An 18097-nucleotide genomic window follows, 5' to 3' on the forward strand; every position below is an offset into this window, starting at 1 on the left:
GAAACATTCCATACCTCTGGCAGGCATGTTTCAATGTTTCAATATGGAAAAAGGGTCATTTCTCCTATTAATTTACAATTTAATTCACTCACAACTAAAATTCCATTGTGATTTCTCTTGAAACTCAAGGTATTGCTAAAGTCAATCTAGAAAAACAAGTGGAAATGGTTCAGAATAATTATCCTTAATAAAAAGATTAATTATGAGAAACTTGCTCTTCTCTACCTAAAATGAATATCCACAGGGCTTCCTCCCTTCCTTCGATTCCCTGTTTGAATGCCATGTGATGAGAGGCTTTCCCTGAACATTCTTGAATAAAACACAGCAAGATCCTCTCTTCACTCTGTACCACTGCTAGCACTTCCTGTCCCCTTCAACTACCTTCTTGCCTTAGAGAAGAATCACTGGACGGCAGGTTCTTTGTCATGTTCTGTACCGGGCACTCGGCCTGTGTGGGGGACAGTGCCTGCCGTAGAGTAGGTGCTCACTAAACAGTGTTGGATGAGTGGCTCAATACATGTGCGTTGCCACAGACAAAACGCACCGCGCACTGTAGTGGTTCAGAGCACAGGTTCCAGAGCCAGGGATCAAGTTTATCATTTACTATAACTGGGCAATCTTTGGAAAGATACTTAAAATCTCTCTGAACTTCAGGTTTTTCATCTGTAAAGAAGGGGCATCAACATGAATCACACAGGGTTACGTGCTGACAGATGAAGTTAATGGCATATAAGTTCTCGATAATTAGTCCTAAGACTTTCTCTTAACTGTTCTTCCTTGCAATAAGCCTACTTTTAGATCAATTTCTATCCCATATTCTAGTTCCACCCTTTTTAAAAAACTACCCAGGAAAGGAACAAACTATCATTGGCTTAGCTTCAACTATGTGTCAGGTACTAAGTTCTCTCACCAACCTCGTGGGGGGAGGGGATACCAAGTCCACTTCAGAGAAAAGGAACCAGAGGCTAAGGGAGATTAGGTAATCTACCCAAGACCACAGTCAGCAAGTGGTAGAGCTTCATTTGAACCTATACTTTTGGCTCCAAAGTAGACGCTCTTTCTGCTACCCCACACTTCCTATTTCTTCTTGCATGTGAGTCCCTTAAATATTTGAAAATCACTATCAGCACGTACATCTTTCCTTCTTTGACTAAACATTCAAATCCCTGATTATGTCCTTATATGTCTTTCTCTCTAGGTCCCTCATTGTCACGAATTCATTCTAATTTGTTGAGGTCTCTTAATCTGTGGCATCTTAAATTACATCTGACCCTTGAACATGGATTTGAACTGCAAGGGCCCCACATTATATACATTATGTGAGGTTTTTCTAATGCAGTACTGTACATGTATTTTCTCTTCCTTATCATTTTCTTAACAATATTTTCTTTCTCTTATTTTATCGTAAGGCTAAACATATATATATGTGTTAATCAACTGTTTATGTTATTGGTAAGGCTTTTGGTCAACAGTAGGCTACCTGTACTTAAGTTTTTGGAAAGTCAAAAGTTATACTTGGGTTTCTGACCATGGGGGTCATTGCCCCTAACTCCCACTCCCTCACTGTTCAAGGGGCAATTGTAATTATTTTTATTTTTTTTAAAGACTTTATTTATTTGACAGAGAGATGATCACAAGTAGGCAGTGAGGCAGGCAGAGAGAGGGGGAAGCAGGCTCCCCGCTGAGCACAAAGCCCTATGCGGGGCTCGATCCCAGGACCCTGAGATCATGACCTGAGCTGAAGGCAGAGGCTTAACCCATGAGCCACCCAGGCATCCCTGTAATTATTTTTAAACTTTTTTAAAAAAAGATTTTATTTATTTATTTATTTATTTGACAGAGAGGGATCACAAGTAGGCAGAGAGGCAGGCAAAGGGAGAGAGAAGGAAGCAGGCTCCTTGTTGCACAGAGAACCCAATGTGGGGCTCGATCCCAGGACCCTGAGATCATGACCTGAGCCGAAGGCAGAGGCTTAAGCCACTGAGCCACCCAGGCGCCCCGTCTGTAATTATTTTTAAAGGGAACAAAATCTTGTAGAACCCCAGCTGTCATAAAATTTTATCATGTTCTAAAACATGCTCAAATATAGCAACAATATATTATAACCATATACTATAAAACCAAGGTTAATTTATATATTAAGTAGAAATGAAGTAACATCAATAAAATCCAAATTAATGATATCAATATCTTATCATTTTACTGAAATTATATCCTGTTTACAACATGAATATGTCTCGGTTCTCTTGCATTTAGCATCCTTACTATGCCGTGGGCTGTGTGATGAATCAGACTTCACACCACTTTTCTCTATCTGAACGACCAGCAGGCCTGCATTTGCATGGCCATCTAGACATCGTTAGTGACCAGTAAAACGTGGGAGATGAGGGAAAAAGAGCACCTAGGATAATCTGAGGTCTCTGTCTTTTGGGGTGACTGTCTGAATTGTCATCTTTCACGGAAACAGAAATATTTAGGCGGGGAGGGGCGGCTAGATTTGTCTTGACAATGAATTTGTGGTACCCAAGAGATGGCTAGATGGAGCTGCCGAGATGGTAAATGGACGTATGGGTCTAAAGCCCACAACAGTTGATTCTGGGCCTGAAACGGGGTTTAGGAGATATTAAATGGTGGCTTGAAGACAAAGAAGATCCTGCAAAGGCACAGTCAGAGAAGTGGAAGAACCTTTCGAGAAAAGAAATACAGGAAGGAAGCCAAGAGAAAAGAATTTTTTTTAAGGCAGTATTAAATTCCACAGAGGCAAAAAAGGAGGATTGAAATGTGTTCTTTGGACTGGGATATCACGGTGACCTTTGGGAAAGCGGCAGAAAGACAGTAAGGTCAGTTATTTAGGAAGCCTGGCTACCAAGGAAAGCAGAGGAAGCAGTGCCTAGAATACGGGAGAGAGGATTATTTCTGGCCAGGAGAGAAAGAGCTAGCGGAGGGGAGAAGGCTGCTGAAGTCCCTTCTGTACTCCCAGGACCTATGAGAACACCTGGGACATGGCAAACATTCCAAAAATACTTACTGAATGTTGCAGGCAAGGAGGAAAAGGGTGGAATCAAGGAAGAGGAGGGTTTTAGTAAAGAGCACAGGGAACAGGTGAACCGGAGGGAAACAAATATTTTTTAATCATGTTAAACTCCAGGCTGTTTGTGTTCAAAATCCTTGAAACAATCCGGCAAACAAGTCCTTCCTGTTTCCATTTTATAGAAGAGTCCACTGAGGCCAAGAGATTAGGTAATCGACCCAAGGTCATTCGTCTGCTCTGAGGGACAGAGGCACCATGCAGACGTGACTTCCTCTGCCCACTAAGCCCTTACTCTTCCATTTCACCTTGAAAATGAACATACGAAATATACGAAGGTAAAATGATGTGCCGAAAACGAGGGGGAGACATCTGAGTTGGAGAACAGTAAAGGGATGCTGGAACACCCAAGAAGAATGGACAGGGGCACTGAGGACCTAGAAGAAAGCAATCTGCGGCAGGGCCGGGCTGCACACTTTGTGATGACGGCCTGCCGGCTGCAGGAGGCACCCGCTGGAGCAGACAGGGACGACTGTAAGGATGACCCAGGAAGGGGTTTCTAGGATGAATGTCTCAAAGTAGAAAAGGAGACTAGGGTGGGAGAGTCTAGGTGATCTTGGAGGTGAAATCTGGGTAAGGAGAGGCAGTGGATGTGGCCAGAGGACATGGAGAGGTTCCGGGCTCACTCCGAGTGCACAGTAACATGGAGGGAGGAACAAGTGCACTGCGGCAAAGGAGGCGTCCCCCGTCACTGTCCTCTCGTGTCACTCCAGCAAGCGGCTCCAACTGCCCACTCCCGCTGAACTGCTCTACTTCTGTAATTTGCTCTTAGCACAATATAAAACAAGGGACACACTTGTTCTGGGTTACCTGATCCCTAGTAGCTAAATAAATCCTCGCCCAGACAAGGAGCTTATTAAAAACAAACAGAGGAAGCCATCATATTTCATAACTCTATCACAGGCTCTGTCTCTCCCCGCCCACCTGGCCTCCCACTGGGTAGGGCCGGCGGACCCCCACAGCAACAGAGGGACTGAGCTGGAGAACGAGCAGAGCTCGAAGTATCTGGCATAGCACAAGGGTTAACCTAATAGGATCCTTCCAGCTCCAGGATCCTTCCATTCGGTACAGCGGGGGTGTTTTCTAACAGACGTGTACTTGCTTTGTGTGAGGGAACCAGCCGGATGGGAGATCCTAAACTGTGTTTACTACACCTTTTCAGAAATGCACCTTTTATAGAAACCGAAGATGCCTTACTACCGTCAAGACTAGGTTCTCTCTACCGAGGCTGATCGAATAATAGCAAGGAAGTCTCTTTTTGATTAGACAAGTGATTTAAAAGGAAATACAGAACCACGAGGAACATTAGTCCCGTGACTACACCCACCTCAGAAGGTACCACACCATGGCTACAGCACAATCAAATGCTCGGGACTAACTCGATTCAAAACTCCTGCTGTCGTCGGGCCCTTGGGTGGCTCAGTGAAGGGTCTGCCTTCAGCTCCGGTCATGATCCCAGGGTCCTGGAACTGAGCTCCCAGCTGAGCAGGGAATCTCCTGGTCTCTCTCCCTGTGCCCCTCCCCCGGCTCATACTCTCACTCCCTCAAATGAATAAATAAAATCTTAAAAAAAAATCCAACTACTGTCATATACACACACACACACACACACACACACACACACACACAAAACTCACATAGATTAATTTCCCTTTGGCCTAACAGACCAGACCAGTGGTTTTTAAACTGTAGGAAGTGAAACTGATTTAGTGGGTTGCAACCTGATTTTATACAAAATCAAAATATAAAAATATCAGAATGCATCACATACAGTATGATTTGGTGTGTGTGTGTGTATGTGTATGAAATTAGTAGTTATTTCTTACTATGGGCTTTATTTCTTACTATAGTACAAGAAAAGTCTGAAAGCTACGGGACTAGACTGCATCAGAATCAATCAGCAACAATGACTCATTTTCAAGATCTAAACATTTTCAAAATTATTGACTGAATCCTCACGTAGCAGTTCAGTGAGGGGAAATAAGAACACTTATGTCTTATTTGAAAGTAGTTGGTCTCATTTCGAAAGTCAAACAGAGGTCTAGAGGGAATTAGTTTTCAATCTAGTCAACATATGTAACTCTAAAAAAAAAATGAACCAAGGATCTGTCATACCACTCCCTCTGAATTTGCATTTCCTCCAAAGTTAAAGACGCCATTAGCACAAAAGTTCTACTTCAGGGACAGAGAAAAAGGAAAAACAGATCTGAAGACATGAGTTTATTTTTTGACATTTCTTCCTACATAAAAATTTTTGAATCTTCTCTGACACTCATTTTTATATTGGCAACCACTTCTGAACTGAACAAACCCAGCCTTTCTAACAGCTCTCATCTTATATATATTTTGCAACAGAAACTGAGACGTTAATGTTATCAAGAACTTTCCAGTCCCCGTGGAGGCGACTTCGTTATTAGCATGGACTCCCTCCACTCTGACAACTAGATAACGTCTACTTCCGGGCAGCCTTATGGACTATGATCAGATTGAGAGAGTCCACTCAGAGCTCAAGTGTCTGTGCTCAAGTGGGAAAAGTAGTTTTCTCACAGATCCTTCCTGTGTGCCAACGCAGTCCAGTTCAGTCTGCCCCCAAAGACTTAAGCTTGAACCTCCAGAAATGGCCCACCACACTTGGGAATCTGAGGGAGGGGTGCCAATGAGAAATGCCCACAATGCTCAGAGCCTAGAGCCAAGTCAATTATTATAAAGCCACAAGAAAACTACTGAAAGACACCTGCCAACCACAAGAACATCCACTAAGACTTTACTAGGTTTCTACCACTGTATGACAAGGAGTTTGGTGCTCTCCTGGTAGGTAACTGTTAGGTACATCTTAACACGGGATTCTTAGGGAAAAAGAAGGGAAAGCAAATAAAAATTTAATAAACACAATTTTTTTTAAATTCAAGTTAGTTAACATATAGCGTGATACTTGTTTCAGGAGTAAAATATAGTGATTCATCACTTACATGTAACACCCAGGGCTCATCACAAGTGCCCTCCTTAATGCCCATCCCCCCCAACACCTCTCTTCCAACAACCGTTAGTTCTCTACAGTGAAGTCTTTTATGGCTTGCCTCTCTGTTTTTATCTTATTTTTCTTTCCCTCCCTATGTTCATCTGTTTTGTTTCTTAAATTCCACATGAGTGAAATCATATGGTATATGTCCTTCTCTGACTTATCTCACTTAGCATAACACACTCTAGTTCCATCCACATCATTGCAAATGGCAAGATTTCCTTTTTTAAAAAGATTTGATTTGAGAGAAAGAGAACACAATTAGGGGGATGGGCAAAAGGCAAAGAGAGAAGCAGGCTCCCCACTAAGAGTGGAGCCCAACATGGGCTTGATCCCAGGACCCTGAGATCATGACCTGAGCCAAGGTCAGACACTCAACCAAGTGAGCCACCCATGGGCCCCAGGATTTCACTTTTGATGGCTGAGTAATATTCCTGTGTGTGTGTATATGTGTGTGTGTGTGTACACACGGACCTTTATCCATTCATCAGTTGATGGGCATTTGGGTGCTTTCCATAATTTGGTTACTGTTGATAGTGCTGCTATAAACACTGGGGTGCATGTGCCCCTTCAAATCAGCATTTTTAATATTCTTTGGATAACACCTAGTAGTGCAATTGCTGGGTCATAGGGCAGCTCTGGTTTTTAACTTTTTGAGGAACCTCCATGCTGTTTTCCAGAGTGACTGCATCAGTTTGAGTTCCCACCAACAATGCAAAAGAGTTCCCGTTTCTCCACATCCTCACAAACATCGGTTGTTTCCAGAGTAAATTTTAGCCATTCTAATAGGTATGAGGTGGTATCTCATTGTGATTTTGATTTGTATTTCCCTGATGAGCGACACTGAGGATTTTTTCATGTGTCTGTTAGCCATTTGTACGTCTTCTTTGGAGAAATGTCTGTTCATGTTTTCTGTCCATTTCATAACTGGATTATTTATTTTTGGGATGTTGATTTTGATGAGTTCTTTATAGATTCTGGATACTAGCCTGTTATCCGATGCCATTTGCAAATATCTTCTCCCATTCCGGCAGCTGCCTTTTCATTTTGTCAATTCTTTCCTTTGCTGTGCAGAAGCTTTTTATCCTGATCAAGTCCCGATAGTTCATTTTTGCTTTTGCTTCCCTTGCCTCCAGAAACGTGTCTAGTTAGAAGTTGCTGTGGCCAAGGTCAAAGACATCGCTGTCTGTTTCTCCTCTAGGATTTTGATGGTTTCCTATCTTACATTTAGGTCTTTCATCCATTTTAAATTTATTTCAGTGTTTGGCATGAGAAAGTGGTCCACTTTCATTCTTCTGTCCAGTTTTCCCAACACCATCTGTTGAAGAGACTGTCTTTTTTTCTGGTGGATATTCTTTCCTGCTTTGTAGAAGATTAGTTGACTGCAGAGGTGAGGGTTCATTTCTACGTTCTCTATTCTGTTCCATTGATCCATGTGCCTGTTTTTGTGCCAGTACACACTGTCTTGATTACAGCTTTGTAATACAGCTTAAAGTCTGGAATTGTGATGCCTCCCACTTTGCTTTCTTTCTCAACATTACCTTGGCTATTTGGGGTCTTTTCTGGCTCCATACAAATTTTAGGATTGTTTGTTCTAGTTCTGTGAAAAATGCTGGTGTTATTTTGATCTAGATTGCACTGACTGTGTAGATTGCTTTGGGTGGGTAGTATAGACATTTAAACAATATTTTCTTCTAATCCAGGAGCATGGAATGTTTTTCCATTTCTTTGTGTCCTCTTCAATTTCTTTCATTAATGTTTTACAGTTCTCATTATACAGATCTTCTACCTCTTTGGTTAGGTTTATTCTTAGGTATCTTATGGTTTTTTATACAATTGTAAATGGGATGGATTCCTTGGTTTCTCCTTCTGCCACTTCATTACGGGTGCAGAGAAATGCAACAAATTTCTGTAGGCTGATTTTATATCCTGAGACTTTGCTAAATTCATGTATCAGCTTTAGCAGTTTTCTGGTGGAGACTCTCGGGTTTTCTATATAGAGTACCAGAGTATAGAGTATAGAGTGAAAGTTTGACTTCTTCCTTGCTGATTTGGATGCCTTTTCTTTTTGTTGTTTGACAAGGCAAGGCCTTCCAGTACTATGGTGAACAACAGTGGTGATAGTGGATGTTCTTGTCGTGTTCTTGACTTTAGGGGAAAAGCTCTCAGTTTTTCCCCACTGAGGATGATATTAGCTGCAGGACTTTGGAATATGGCCTATATGACACTGTGGTATTAATAAACACAAATCTATAACTGAATTAATGTCTGCTTACAAGTTAGGCAGAATACACACACACACACATATATATATATACACACACACACATATATGTGTGTGTGTGTATATATGTGTGTGTGTGTGTGTGTGTGTGTGTGTGTGTGTGTGTGTATATATATATATATGGTCACACACACACACACCTCCCCATATATGGTCTATGGTCCTTTTAGCAAACTTATTTCATGTACATTTCAACATTTGATTCCAAGGAAAAATGAGAAAGAAAATAAGAATTATCATCCTCCCTATTTTACAAAGAGGCTGTAATAAAAAAAAGATGTCCAAACCTGACAAGTCAAGACAGTGGTGGAATGAAGTATGTGTATTTTAACTCCTGGTGTCACTGTTCTTTCCAACATCACAGGAAATCTTACTCAGATACCTGGAGGATATCCCTTCTAAAGGCTTAAAACTCACCAGTTATCAGATTACTTCATTTTTTAAAAAAGTTTTATTTATTTATTTGACAGAGAGAGACATTAAGAGCAAGAACACAAGCAGGGGGAGTGGGAGAGGGAGAAGCAGGCTTCCTGCCAAGCAGGGAGCCCAATGCGGGGCTCAATCCCAGGACCCCGGGATCATGACCTAAGCTAACGGCAGATGCTTAACCACTGAGCCACCCAGGAACCCAGATTACTTCATTCTTTTTACCTCTATGTGGTTCCCTGTGACTATACAGCTATTCCTGACTAACTGCAGCAAATTCCTATTTGGTAAGAAAACAGAATAGAAAAATTCACTTACTAACACAGCCGAGAAGCTATTACATGTATGAATGGCAGTGAAATAACACAGGAAGATGCTGTTACAGGGATTAAGAATACAGTGGCTAGTAGCAGTTCTTATGATTCAGCTTCTAGGCTCTACTGAACCAGTAACTCTCACGACTGCTCCACCCGGTATTCAAAGTGTATGTATCCTCTCACACATAAAGGTTTTAGAACCTACACTACGTCAACACCATGCTATCCACCCGGAATTGATTTTAATGGGTCTCTGCTTTCTCTGTATGCGTAACTAATATCTTACTTAGTTTTTACTGCCTTGTGTCAAAGGGCTTGCAAAGACATACAGACTAGAGAAAAATAATTAATAAAAAAATAATGTATGATAATACAAAATAGTAATAACATAATAACGTCACAATAAATGTTCTCGGACATGAGAGTGCTGGCCTCCCTGCTGTTTCTCAGTACTACATATATACATAAATGGTCTTCTTACGCACCACCAACTGCTTCTTCAGTCCCTTTACCTACTCTTGTTACCACATTTCTTATGTTCCTGTGGCATTCTTAACGATATGGAATTAACACACTTACTCAGTACGGAACCTTAGGTGAATTTCTTAAGTTTTGGTTTTCTTACATCTTCAAGTAGCGTTATCAGATATTTGTCCTCATTTGTAATCAAGACATATATGATATATGATTTGATATGTCACATATGATATATATATATATATATATATATACACACACACTCTGCCTAACATGTAAACAAATAAATTCAATTAAATATTTGTATTTATTAAACTGACAAATACTTTTGAAAATTTGAGTCCTCTACTTACAATGAATATGTATGGAAACAGGTATTCTCTTATTCTTCTACTAGGTAAGACAGTCAAAACTTCTCTGGAAGACAATGTGACAATGTAAATCCAAAGTTTTAAATCATGCACATGCCACTTGACTGAGAAATTCCCAGAGACTTGTCCTGAGGAAGTTAACTAATGATTTAGCTTAATGCATGTTTCTCTGAGTCTTATTTTATAGTATAAAGTTGGAAATTGGGGGGCCTGGGTGGCTCAGTGGGTTAAGCCTCTGCCTTTGGCTCAGGTCGTGATCTCAGTGTCCTGGGATCAATCCCCGCTTCGGGCTCTCTGCTCAGCAGGGAGCCTGCTTCCCCTTCTCTCTCTGCCTGCAGCTCTGCCTACTTGTGATCTCTCTGTGTCAAATAAATAAATAAAATATTTTAAAAATTAAAAAAATAAAGCTGGAAATAACCTAGATGTCCCTATAAAGGAACTGGTTATAATTTATAACAAATAGGTCTATACCATAAATCACCAGATACAGCTACTACAAATAATGCTATAGGAATATATTCATTGCCATTGAAAGTTCCCAAAGGTATAGTGTTTAAATGGATAAAAGGCTACAAAACTGTATAGAACTACAAAAATTATGTACTTATACATGTAGGTTCATATTCATGATGCTTATGACAAGGCAGAGGGATAATAATTTTTCTACAATGAATATTATTACTGAAGTAATAAAAACTTTTTACACAGATGAGATACTTATAAAAGTAAATTCATTCTCTCTTTTAAATAGCTGAAGATAGTTTAAAATAGTTTACAATATGAGCAGGGGTTCCTGGCTGACTCAGTGGAGAAAGTGACTCTTGATCTTGGGGTCGTGAGTTCGAGCCACCTGTGGGGTGTAGAGATTACTTAAAAATTTTTTTTTTCTTTTTAGGAGAGCAAGCAAAAGCAAGCGAGCCAGAGTGCTAGGGGGAGAGGGACAGAAGGAGAGGGAGAGAGTCTTAAGCAGGCTCCATGCCCAGCAAAGAGTCCCATCTCATGACCCTGAAATCATGACGGGAGCAGAAATCAAGAGTCAGATGCCTAACTAACTAAGCCATCCAGGTGTCCCCAAAATAAGATCTTTAAAAAAAGTTTATCGTGGGGCGCCTGGGTGGCTCAGTGGGTTAAAGCCTCTGCCTTCGGCTCAGGTCGTGATCACAGGGTCCTGGGATCAAGCCCCGCATCAGGCTCTCTGCTCGCAGGAGCCTGCTTCCTCCCTCTCTCTCTCCCTGCCTGCCTCTCTGCCCACTTCTAGTCTCTATCTGTCAAATAAATAAATAAATAAAATCTTAAAAAAAAAAAGTTTATCGTATGAGCAGATTGTTTTATATGCAAGGAATACTGCTGGCCTTTAAGGATCCTCTATAGTCAGTACTCTGTGGTGAAAGACATTTTTTTTAAATTTCTAATTTGTTACAGACATTTTTATAAAATACACGAAAGATGAAATAGTAGAAAAATAGTCACAGAAAACATAAACTTCATTTTAAAAATTAAATTCTTAAACATGAAGTTACTCTACCAGATAGATTAAAAATTTTTTCTAAATTCTTACTTTCCATTTCTGCACCTATCTGGTCCTTGACAGGTTAATGGTCCACGGACCATGCTCCCAGTAAGCAAGGCTCTAAGTGATTAAGAAGCCTTTTGGCAGTGGACTAATCACAGCTTCAAGTAGACTGGATTCTGATTGAACATCTGGACAATCTTCTGCAACAGAAGGTAACTTTCTCCAATAAACAGGAGCATTTGGGCTCTTCCTCTATTAGGTTCACCATATTTACTAGCCTATGATGTTTTCCTATGCTAATAGATATTTTCAATACAGTCATATAATTTTAAACTATCAGTCATTTTCCAAAAGAAGGAAACACAATCTCATATAGTAGAAACCTGGCTTCAGAGAATTAACATTTTCCAAATCCCAGGGAAACAGTAGTCATTAGGGCACAGCAAAGGGGATGTGCCAGAAAAACGATTCAGCAGGTTGAAATGGGAGCAAATGTACATATTGATACTGAGGGTTTAAGCTGCCTATCCGTTCCCAGATTTAAGCAGAAGAAAATGAGACAACGTGCCAGTCCCTCAGCAACATGAATATAGTCCCCAGGGAAAGGCTGAATGAATTCCTGCCACTCTACCTGAGGGATGAACCAATGATGGGCTACTCTGGACTCATGCCAAAGAGCAGGAATATAAACATCTTACTTCATGTTGAGATTAAAAAGAATTTAAGTCCCAAGTCATTCCCTGAAATTATGTAGCTTGGTCTCCAGAAATAAAGGTTCAGAGTTTAGTAACAGCAAAGAAACTGAAAGTACTATGGATCAGAACTAAGGATTCTCAATCAGTGTTTAGGTATGGAGGGGAGCCTGAGTGGCTCAGTTGTTAAGCGTCTGCCTTTGGCTTAGGTCATGATCCTAATATCCTGGGATCAAGCCCTGCATCAGGCTCCCTGCTTAGCGGGAAGCCTGCTTCTCCCTCTTCACCCGCCCTGCTTGTGTTCCCTCTCTGTCAAATAAATAAACTCTTAAAAAAAAAAAAAAAAAGGTAGGAAACTTTAATTATGTAATTATAATATTTTTAAATTGTTGAAAATTTAATCTGTTGGTAGAAAAAATGAAAAACTATACTTAGCACAGTGCCTTAACACATAGTAGGTGCTCAGTAAAAATTTAGCTAAGAGTTTAGCTCTTCAAGCTGTCCTAGAACAGCAATCAAGTGCCTTTTTTTTTTTTAAAGATTTTATTCATTTATTTGAGAGATTAAGAGTAAGAGCAGGAGCACTGGGAAGGGGCAGAGGGAGAGGGAGAAGGCGGCTCCCCACCACGCAGGGAGCCCGATATGGGACTCAATCCCAGGACCCTGGGATCGTGACCTGAGTTGAAGGCAAACACCCAACTGACTGAGACACCCAGGCGCCCCCAAATGTTTTATCTAGCTCTCGACTTCTTACCTGATAAGAAGTCGAGAGCTAGATTAAAAATACCAGCAATGATTTAGCATGAAAGGATTAGAAAAACTAATATAGTTAAACCAAAGGACAGGCAGAAACCAGAACTAAAAAGAAATGTAAACAGAAAGCTGTAAAGTAGTAAACGAAGTTTCTCAGTCAAAAGGGAACAGGAAGATGCAAATTGGTAGCACTGAAGCCTTAAAGAAAAAATAAAATTCTCACCTGAAAGCTAAGAATGGTCAAATTCAATCCATGAAGTCTGAAGTGTTAGATTCTTTTCTCCTACTTCAAAGTATGAAGTTGAGGTAAAACTTACACACAGGATGGGGTGCAAATCTTAACTGTGCAGTCTGATAAGGTTGAGTGGATCCACATCCAGATCACGGTAACAAACATTTTCGGAGCTTCCTCCCAGTCTGTAACATCCCCTCCAACCACTACGAACTGATCCCCACTTTTGCCTGTTTTCGATGGTCATGTTATCACACAGAACCTATTCATGTTGGCTTCTTTTCACTCAATCCCAAATTTTGAAATACAGCCCTATGTTTGTGGGCCTCGGTAGTCTGTTCCTTTTTACTGCTAAGCAGTACACCACTGCATGAATGCACTACAGTTTGGTTTAGCCATTCTCCTGCTGATGGACATCTGGGTTGTTTTCAATCTTCTGCTATGATGAATAAAGCTGTCATGGGTGAGCCTTGTCGCACAAGCCTTTTGGTGGCCATAAACACTCACTTCTCTCGGGTATATGCCTAGAACAGACTGCTCAATTACAAGATAGGTGTGTGTTTAACTATGGTAGATTGGGCCAGTTTTCCCAAGTGATTGTATTTATTTCCTCTTCTATTAGCAATGCTGGAGAGATCTCATATAAGGTTTTTAAATTTAAAAAAGAGTTCTTGGTTGAAATACAAGAGTTTGGGGGACTTTTTTGTTTTGCTTTGCTTTTTACTTCCATCTTTCAGAGCAGGGGTAACATACAGAGAGTGCTCACGCCTCAGAGGATATACAAGATAATTTGAGGGAAGGGTGTGAGAAGAAAATAGTACAATTTCTATTTTAGTTTCTTATTCTTTTACCTACAAAGTAAATTTTACAGATATTTAACATATAAATGGACACTGGTGTCCTTATTCAGATGGTTGTATTTATTCACTTTGAGCACACTGTGATTTACTGCCATTTCAGAGTGCCTAGTTGAGCAAAATTATGGAATATTCACTTCTAAATGAACTCTGGCCAAATGAACAAGTGGCTAAAAGGAGTCCTGCAAAGATAATACCAATAATGTAAGCACAAGCAAAGAAGGAAATGGCCCAGCTGACAGTTCTATTATAGAAAACCTCTTCAGAAAAACTGTGACTATCTAGTCAGATCTCACAAGAAACAGGCAAAAAATATTCCAAAAGTTATTTTTAAAAATACAGACTTAATCTATTACTATCAATATTTTGCTAATAAGAATTTTAAAACATAAATTACATCATCTGTCATCTGCTTTCTTTTGTATTTATTTTACAATGTAGGTAGCAATAATGCATTTTACATGGAGATATAATTTAAAGTAAACTTATATATATTAGGGATTTTTACCAATAGAGCACATGATCAATAGGGTTCAGAGACTCTTATTTTAGCATAAGTATTTTTAATATCAAGCTAGTTAATCCATAGGTACAAATAAAACTTCTATTTTTAAGTCATATGCAATATAAAATATATTCCGTTAGAAACAGTTATTTGGCTACTGAATGCTAATAAAATGCATCTGAACAGGGAAGAGGACAGGAATTAACTGGGAAGAGCCACGAGGGAACTTTCATGGGTACTGATGCTACCGTATATCTTACAAGGGGTTTGGATTATACCAGCGTATACATTAATCAAACCTCACTGAGTGGTACATTTAAGTGTGTTTCAGTTTATATAAATTTTATCTCAAAAGGCAAAAAAAAAAAAAAAAAGAACAAGAAAGAAAGAAAGAAAAAAATACTGACCTCTAGTTAATGATAACGCACGCTGAAGTACCTAGGAGTAAATTATACTGATGCCTGCAACTTACCTTAAAATGGATTAAAATAAGATGGACTGCTGTACGGATGGAGCAATGGATCGTGAATCACAAGATAAAGCAAGTGCAGTAAATGTTAATTGTAGAATTTAAGTGGTGGATATAAAGGTGTTCACCGGACAACTGTTTTAACTTTTCTGTACACTTGAAATGATTCATGACAAAAGGTTGGAAAAAATAACCTATCTACTCAAAAGCTGAAAATTAAAAACAGTGTAGTGATACAAGGGGAAAGTCAGAAATCGAAAAAGGAAAAAAGGTAGGAATACCCAAACACCACTGCTTGGTACTTTTACACAACTGAATCTGTGCGGTGAGAATTATGCCTGTTTCACAGGCTAGTAAATTAAAACTTAGAAAGATTACAGAATATGCCTAAGGTCACAGAGTATGAAGGGCGGCCAAAAGCGGAATCCAACCTGACCAAATTTGCTAGAGGAGTGAATCCTTGGGGCCCACATTCCTCATAAGGGGCTGCCTAGGACCCAAGAGCTTCCCTACAGCAGGGAAGTTGCTTCTCCATCCAAGCATGGACCTTCTTTGATAGAAGAGTCCTCCCAAAATCTGTCTCCCCCATGTTTTTCCTCCTAGGTCTGTCTGATCCCTTGGGGCCATACAGAATCTAATCCCCACAAGACTGCCTTCATATCGAATGACAGTATTTGAAATATGAAGAAGTAGGATATTTTTTTCCAGTTAGCATTTTGTAACATCATCTACAGACATCATCTATAGTGAGGGGTAAAATGGGGATAATGCCTTTAGTGACCCGGAGTGAAAGTAACATGAGGACATCCATGGTGCATACAACACGGTAACGACAGGAGTAGGGACTGACATCTTTTTCTAACCCTTACCTTTCCTTGGAAATTACAACATGCCACTCACTATAAAATACCATTTTATAAAAAAGAAAACACATGTCCTTTCTTTGAGGAGTTTACGTTAAATGGGGAAGAGACACAGATTTTTTTCCTTCCTGTACTTATTTTATCTAACAACCTGATTCTGTTTCCTCATTTTATTTTCCATTTTGCCTTGGTTTGGAATTACAACTTCTAGGAATTTTGTGTGCAATCAGATATAGAACTAGGACTACTTCCACTGCACTTTTTTGTTTCAAAATTACTACAGGTGGCCAACCTAAGTAAGCAACTTGTTAATGAAATTTTAAGTTTTGGTTTGTTTGGTTTGGTTTTGTTTGTTTGTTTGTTGACTCTCCAAAGTTATTATCACAGCCTAATGGAACCTGAACCTCACTTGAAACCAGAGGTTATTAGTATTGGAAGAAATCCTAGAGATGATAATTTTCTAATTTCAGAAATGGATGTTCAGACAGCTGAAATGATTAGTCCATAACAGAGCCCAAACCCAATACCAGGCCCCCCAATTCCCAGGCCAACTGTTTTTTTTGGTTTTTGTTTTTTTTTTTTTTTTTTTTCTGTTTTACAATCGCGGAACTAAATGCAAGAAAAAAAAAAAAAAGTGATTATGTCCATCCATTACTTCAACTTCACTAATTTCAGCCTGGCCACCCGTGATGTCACTTCCTTTTGTGAATGGGTGCCCCCCCCCCGCCCCGTCTAGCTACCTTCACTTGACTGTAATACAACATTTTAGAGCTCACACTCTTATTTATGCCAATATCTCCCACATCTATTCTGTTCCCCAAGGATACCAACAGAGCCTCCAAGATGCCCTGACCCTCCTTTTCACTGTTATTTCTCCTTTCAAACAACTAACTGCCAACTAGCATAAAAATCAAAAGTAAACGGGGTTTATTTTTAAGACACAAAGCACACACGGCAGTGTTGATCTCCTCCTCGCCCAAAGGAACCGATTTAAAAAAAAAAAAAAATTAAGGCCGTGTATTACACGCAGATGCTTTCGAGAGAAAGCGCCAGCCACGACCTGGAAGAGAGAGCTATTGTGGGCTGTAGCGGGAGGCCGAGGCGAAGGTCTGGGATCCGACCTAAAACAAACATGGAGGTGAAAAGGCACCGGGAGCTCCGCGGACCCACCAGCCGGTGCCGGGCTGCGAGCTCCCGGCTACTCCGGGTGGGTCTGCCGAGCGACGGGCGGCGGGCAGGCGCGGACGCCAGGACAATGATGCGGCCGGCGGGGCTCAGGGGAAACTCAACAAGTCTGGAAGGCGAAGGAGGCGCCGAGGGATGGATGAACGGCTGCCAAGAGGCTCCTGCTGGCCTCTGGATGACCACTAGCCCTTTCCAGGATTCGCCGCCGCGGCCCCCGCCGGCCCGCCGCCGGCCATTTGCATCACGCTCCCCTACGTGCCCCGACGTTCGCCCGGGACCCGGCGGCCCACCCGCGACCCTGCCCGCAGCCCTGCCTCCCGCCCGGGCCCGCCGCCCCCGCGCCGCGGCTGCCCGGCTTCCCCGCGGCGGGCCTGCCCGGGCCGGAGCCGCCTTCCAGAGGGGGCGGAAGGATGGCCGCCCTCGCGGGAAGCGGGCGCGGCCCGGAACCCTCGCCTCCGGCCCGGGCACGGCCTCCGTGCGCAGCGCCGCCCGCGCCTCCAGCCCTGGCCGCGGCCGGCTCGGGGCGCCCGGGCTCCGGGCCGAGGCGGATGGAGGAAGGGGGCGGGCGCGCCATCATGAAGGGGAAAATGGTGGGCGGGCGGGCCCGCCCGCGGCCGCCGTACTCACCCGGGCCGGCCAGTGCGGGTAGCCCTTCATCTTGGCGAAGACCAGGTCGCCCGCCTTGTACTCGCGGGGCCGCGGACGCGCCATCCCGGCCGCTTCCTCCCCCGGTCGTCCTTGGTCGCCGCGAAGATGCCGGGAGGCCGCCCCCCCGTGGGCCGACGGACTGCGCCGCGCTCCCCGCGGGCCTCGAGCGGGCGGGCGAGCGGCCGCTCCGACGAGGGGAAGCGGCGAGGCGGCGGCTGAGGCGAGGGGTGGGCGGGGGGCGCAGCAGGCCCGGCAAATCACGGCCCGGCAGCGGGGGAGGGGAGCCCCCGGCCGCTCGGCTCTCGCCCGCGCCGAGGTCCCCGCCGCCGCCGCGCGCTGCTCACAGGCGCCGCGTCGCCTGCCTCATGCCGCCGCCGCCGCCGCCGCTGCCGCCGCCG

General features: G+C 42.4%; 1 protein-coding gene across 1 annotated transcript in view; it reads right to left on the minus strand.

The window, feature by feature from the left end:
• HDGFL3 (HDGF like 3) overlaps positions 1-17891 on the minus strand; it is a 71571-nt gene extending 53680 nt beyond the window's left edge. Inside the window, exon 1 of the mRNA XM_032836898.1 lies at positions 17679-17891. Within this exon, the coding sequence (XP_032692789.1) occupies positions 17679-17762 (84 nt within the window). The 5' untranslated portion in view covers positions 17763-17891. The remainder of the gene's footprint in view (positions 1-17678) is intronic.
• Between the last annotated feature and the right edge of the window lie 206 nt (positions 17892-18097).

This window comes from Lontra canadensis, unplaced genomic scaffold (genome assembly GCF_010015895.1).
Source record: "Lontra canadensis isolate GAN:19392208 unplaced genomic scaffold, GSC_riverotter_1.0 scaffold94, whole genome shotgun sequence".
NCBI classification, from domain to species: domain Eukaryota; kingdom Metazoa; phylum Chordata; class Mammalia; order Carnivora; family Mustelidae; genus Lontra; species Lontra canadensis.